We start from the raw sequence: 6,001 nt of genomic DNA, 5'->3' as shown, positions 1-6,001 counted from the left end.
AGGGTAGTCACTTTCCACTTTCCTCCTCGACTCTTCATTGTGCCGGACGAGGAAGGAAAGATAAAAGCAAGTGGCGTCGAAATTGAGGTAAACGGCCGATGACATTACTGTTAGTCCATATGTAGGTAATGTACATTTGGTTGTTCTATTCTTTTTTATATATTTTTTTTTATTATTTTTAGTGTATATTGAAATAGCAATTGGATTATTGTGATAATTAGTTTCAGATATATTCCACTGAAGTGTCGGCTTCTGTAGCGTATGTGTAATTACAATATAAACTAATGGAATACACTAGTAAAAGTGATGCATGTACCGTTCTGACGCCTTTTTCTTGCACGAGTATTTCCCTAACGTCTGCGCAACTTCGACAAGTACTGTACTATGCAGATAAATCACAATATTGGGCCGTGATCCAATAATATGCTGGTTACCACTAAGGAAGAAATAAACACGAAATTCCCAAGAGATATAGATGAAAGTCAGTTTCGTCTGTATCTCTCCTGAAGATGTGAATTGCACGAAAGCGCTTTGGAATTTCGTATTTCTTTTTTCTTTAGTGGTAACCAGCATACTGCACTATATGTAGAGGGGTTGTCGTTTCTATATACACTTTCCTATTTTTCTATTTCTATTTTTTTCTATTTCAGGAAATCCGAGCCATTTCTGAAGCCCTGAACTTCACGCTGGAGTTCACTCTTCCCACCGACGGCGGGATGTGGGGCTCTGCCCTGGAGAACGGCACCTGGACGGGGCTCATGGGTGATCTGCAGTACCGAAGAGCGGACATCGGCTTGGGAGACCTCTTCATCATGGAGCCCTATTTCGCCATCATCGAGATGTCCATCAACTACGACACAGACTACCTCACCTTTGTGAACCCGACGCCGAAGCCTCTGCCTCAGTGGGTTTCCCTGACGCTACCCTTCACTCCCGTCATCTGGGGTCTTCTCCTTCTCCTCATTGTGATCGGGATGATCTTCATTGTCCTACTGGCGAAAATAGGGTTCGTCCTTAGCGACTCGGAGGAGCTGCCTTGGTTTCGGGAGTCCTCCAACCTTCTCTTGCTCCTCTACGGATGTGTCGTGAATACACCCTGGATCAAAGAACCCAATGTAAGATTTTTTTTTTACACGTTTCTTTACCCACGTTTCTCTCCATTTATCTCTATTTCTCTCACATTCAATTGAATTCAGTGGAGTCACCATAACATATTTTTTTCTACCGATGGTGGGACAGGGAACATCTTTATGTAGATTGTTCGTGGACTGGATGAGAGTTAATACAAGCGTTCATATTTTCTAGTTGGCATCAGAAACAGGCGTGTTCGTAGGGAACAACAACTTCAGTAAAAAGAGAATCGGAAATGTGGCGACGAACATCATCAATTTTAGGTTTAAGAAAGAAATAGGGAAAACTGGTCTACCGACATAGTGGTTAACGAATGGAATAGACTTGGTAATCATGTAGTAGTGAGCGCTGAAACTATTGGTTGTTTTAAGAGAAGATTGGATAATTTCATGGATAGGGATGACAGGTGGTAAGGGACATGGAACTGCCTAGTGTATGCCTAATAGTCTCTTACAGTCTCCATTCTTATGTGCGTATGTAATCAACGTTGACTGCCGAAACATCTGACAAATAAAGGTTATGTTTGTCGCCACATTTCTGATTCTCCTTTATGGCTGTTGTAACAATCTACCAAAATTATATATTTTTGTCATTCTAATTGATTTAGGATTTGATTAACGAAGCTCAGACCTGACATTTCGGTAATTGTACAAGAATAGTATATGGAATTCTCTGGGAGTCGAGTTATTTTCCCTCCCATCTTCTCCCGTCTGTCTTTCTATGTTATTTTGCAGATATATGGTTGTTATCGCCTTTTCCAGTACTACTGTTCCAAATCGGAAAGTGTCCGAAAAAACACCTTCCAAATCACTTTACTTTTTTCCTTTTAATTATGTACCCATCTTTGCCTTATATCTTGATCAAAATGAGAGGTAGATACTTGTGGTTGGGTTTGTGATCCCCTTTATTTGTATTTACCTAATTGCAGTGTGCAAACGTGGGGACCTGTCTCTTACTCTTCAATTGATCATTCCTAGCTTCAAATTAATTTATGGCTCCAACTTGGTCTATCTCCTCATATGTCCTTAATATATTTGTGTGACTGTGTGTGTGTGTGTGTGTGTGTGTGTGTGTGTGTGTGTGTGTGCGTGTGTGCGACAACCTTAATCATGCCACTCACGCTTTTCTCCTTTAACCACGACCCAGACCATGTCCCTGCGCATATTCACGGTCCTGTGGGCTCTGTCCTTCATTATCCTGGCTGTGGCTTACAAAGGATCCCTGGTGTCCTACCTGACGGTGCCGGGGGAGGTGCCCCCCATCGACACCCACGAGCAGCTGTACGCCAAAGGCATCAACGTCGGCAGTATCGGGACGACACTCAAGGGCGTCATGGAGCAGAGTGCGGATCCCTTCGTCAGGAAGCTCGCCGAGAGGTACGAGTCGATGGGAGGAACCAAGGAGGGCTTCGACAGGACTGTCAAAGGTAAGGGGACAGGACAAGGTTACGGCTACTTATAACTCGAAGTCACTCAACTCACCATATCCCACTCCCACAAAGTGGAAAGTGAGATACTCCTGGTAGGGCGAGCTTTGCCATTTTTTTTTTTTTTTTTTTTTTTTTACGCAGATGTTTGGGTTACCTCCCCCGCCTGGCCAGGGCTGTCGGGAACCAATGCAGGGAGGCGGCACAGGTCCCGGGAATCGAACTCACGGCCACCTGCTCGCGAGTTCGACACGGTATCCACTTGGCTACCGCGCGGCCCGATAGGGGTTAATGAATTATTCCCAGATAAAACCCAGATAAAAACCTATAACGAATCGTCTTTTGTCAGTTTGTCTTTCACACCACCACAAGGAATACTATTGGAACAGATCACGCGTTGCTCTCTTCTCTTGAACCAATGGATGTGATTGGTTAGATTTTCACATCACGACCTCTCCTTGTCCAGGGTCACGAGGAGGCTTCTTCAATAAAGGACTTTTGGTTAACTTTACTCAGAATGGCTGATGCCCCTTCCTAACCTCTGCGGGATTCAAACCCGTGCCTTAGACAGCTTCTACGCTGTCTTCTTCTCTTATCGATTTCTCTACTTTTTTTTCTGATGTCTCTCCTCGTGGTTTATCTTGTGCTGTTGTGGTCGGAATGACTTTGAATGAAGGAAAGATCTGAGACATTTCAGGTGTTCGAAGGCTGACGCCGACGACACCAACATCTTTAACGATTCCGATTCGAGCTCCGATACTGTTCTTAACTTCCGATTCCGATACAATTCCGATTCCGATACCTGCAATGACTATAATTCATGGTTATTTTCAGGCCCTGGTTTGGGAAACTAATACTTTATTAACAAAGTACATTCATTTGTCATCTATCAGAATCGGAAGTTTAGAGAAATATCGGGAGCTTATCGGCATCGTTAAAGATTTTGGTATCGTCCTATCAGTACTATGAAAGCGACTCCATCCAGTGCATGCTAAGCAGGTAACCACAAATTAGAACAGAGCATAAGAATAGAGGAGACTGCAAGAGACCATAAGGCCTACACTAGGCAGTTACATGTCAATTACCACCTGTCACCCCCATCACCTTCTTTTAAAACAACTAATAGTTTCAGCGATCACTTCATGGTTACTAAGTCAATACAATTCGTTAACTACTCCATTGGTAAACAAAATTTTGCCTATTTCCTTCTTAAATCTAAAATTGTCCAATTCAAATCTATTGCTACGAATCCTGACTTGCTGCCTTGATATGATGACCTTGCCAGCATCATATCTCTATAGGTCGTCGGATTTCAACCTGAGATTTCATCTCTGCTGGAGGAGGAACAAGAGTTCAAGAACATTTTCTTCTTCGTCCTGATTATTTTACCGTAATCGACGATTTTTTGCATTAGAATAAACAAAATATGAAATATTTCCTCTTATCCTATCTGCAATAGGGATATTAGATATAAAATTCAAAATCTGTTTAATCATTTCGCAAGCCAGTAGGCAGTAAGGCAGTAAGGAGTGGTGGAGGTGGGAAAGGGTGGTGGTAGGGGGAGAGGGGGGGGGTCATTGAGACTTCATCCCCGGGGTGGCACCTAGGCACGTAAGGGCTCTGATACTACATTAATGTAAATACAATTAGGCAAGTGCACGCATACCACTATCACCAACAGGGGACTTCTCCTTTCTGGAGAACATCGGTTTTCTGGCGTACACCATCGCGGTCGACTTCACGGACCAATATGGACGTTCGTCGCTTCACATCATGAAAGAGATCGTGGCGCCCTTTGGCATCGGCCTCGGCTTCCCCAAGTACGTCCCTTACATCGCGACCTTCAACAAGGTCATCAGGAGGCTGACGGAGGCAGGGGTGGCAGAGAAGTGGCTGCAGGACCTCATCTTAGCCAACAAAAGGAATAGGAACCTCGGGGATCAAGCAGAAACTCAACAGGAACAGGTAAAAGAATTACCTGAAAAAACCCCACACGCACACACACACACACACACACACACACACACACACACACACACACACACACACACACACACACACACACACACACACACACACACACATATATATATATATTTATATATATATATATATATATATGTAGCTATACATACATATATATATTTTTTTTTATCAACCACAATGCACTTTCATTCTAAGCCATCAACATCGGACGAACCGTCGAGGCGCATGCAGAAATTGAAACGTGGTACGCCCGAGGACTCGAACCTATGCGGCGAGAACGTTACCAGTCCTCGGGCGTACTACGTTTCAATTTCTGCATGCGCCTCCACGGTTCGTCCGATGTTGATGGCTTAGAATTAAAGTGTATTGTGGCTGATGAAAATGTATCTCTAGTCACTGGGACCCATTCAGTGTTGTACATATATATATATACATATACATATATATATATATATATATATATATATAGATACATATATCTACATATATATGTTATATGTATATATGTATATATATGCATATATATACATATATATATATATATATGTATATATACATATACATATATACATATATATATATATATACATATACATATATATATACACATATATATACAATATATATATATATATATATATGTATATATATATATGAATATATATATATGTATATATATGAATATATATATATATGTATATATATGATACATATTATATATATGTAAATATATAAATAGATATAGATATATATGTATATACACACACACACACACACACACATATATATATATATATATATATGTATATATATATATGTATATATATATATATATATATATATATATACATACAGTATATATGCTTTCCATTTTCTTAAAAAAAAGTCTTTCCCTTTCCGCCCTTTCGCCCTACCACGCGACTGTCGCCCCTCGTTCCATTTCCCCCTTTCCGTCTCCCTTCATGACTTTCTTCTCGGTTTTCCTCTTATTCAGGTGAGCGATGGGGTCCTCCCCCTCAACGTGAACCACCTTCAGGGCGTCTTCCTCTTGGCTGCGGTCGGCTACGGCCTCGCCCTTCTCGTCTTCATCCTTGAGGTCCTTCACCGCGTCGTCCTGGAATTTTGTCAACCTAAAGACTAGTGTCGACGAGAACTGATTTACTCGCTTTGGTGGTCAGTGTCCTGATGGCTCTACCAAAAATGGATGAATAAGTAAATAGATAACCGAGTAGTAAAAACAATAAAATAAACCAATAAGTAAATAAATAAAATAAATAAACTTATGAATTTTCTCTGTCAATTTATACACTGAAAGACTTCTTTTCCTTCTCAGTAACGATAAACCAGGCAAGGCATACATTCCATGCCACGCTCATCCACACCCAGATATGAATAAATGAATGAATGAATAAATAACAAATTGTAATAAGATAAATGAATATATAGATGAATAGATGA

At 41.0% G+C, this 6,001-nt stretch overlaps 1 protein-coding gene across 1 annotated transcript in view; it reads left to right on the top strand.

Annotated features, from left to right (window-relative positions):
• LOC143038358 (ionotropic receptor 21a-like) overlaps positions 1–5,709 on the top strand; it is a 6,420-nt gene extending 711 nt beyond the window's left edge. The window contains exons 1-5 of the mRNA XM_076207392.1: positions 1–87; positions 651–1,115; positions 2,278–2,557; positions 4,239–4,522; positions 5,538–5,709. The exon at positions 1–87 is cut by the window's left edge and continues 711 nt beyond it. Coding sequence (XP_076063507.1) covers positions 1–87; positions 651–1,115; positions 2,278–2,557; positions 4,239–4,522; positions 5,538–5,684 — 1,263 coding nt within the window. The 3' untranslated portion in view covers positions 5,685–5,709. The remainder of the gene's footprint in view (positions 88–650; positions 1,116–2,277; positions 2,558–4,238; positions 4,523–5,537) is intronic.
• Positions 5,710–6,001: the final 292 nt, after the last annotated feature.

Source organism: Oratosquilla oratoria, chromosome 24 (genome assembly GCF_046742065.1).
Source record: "Oratosquilla oratoria isolate Oo_2021 chromosome 24, ASM4674206v1, whole genome shotgun sequence".
NCBI lineage: Eukaryota > Metazoa > Arthropoda > Malacostraca > Stomatopoda > Squillidae > Oratosquilla > Oratosquilla oratoria.
Note: the sequence above shows the minus strand (reverse complement) of the source record. Positions and strands in the feature narration are given on the sequence as shown.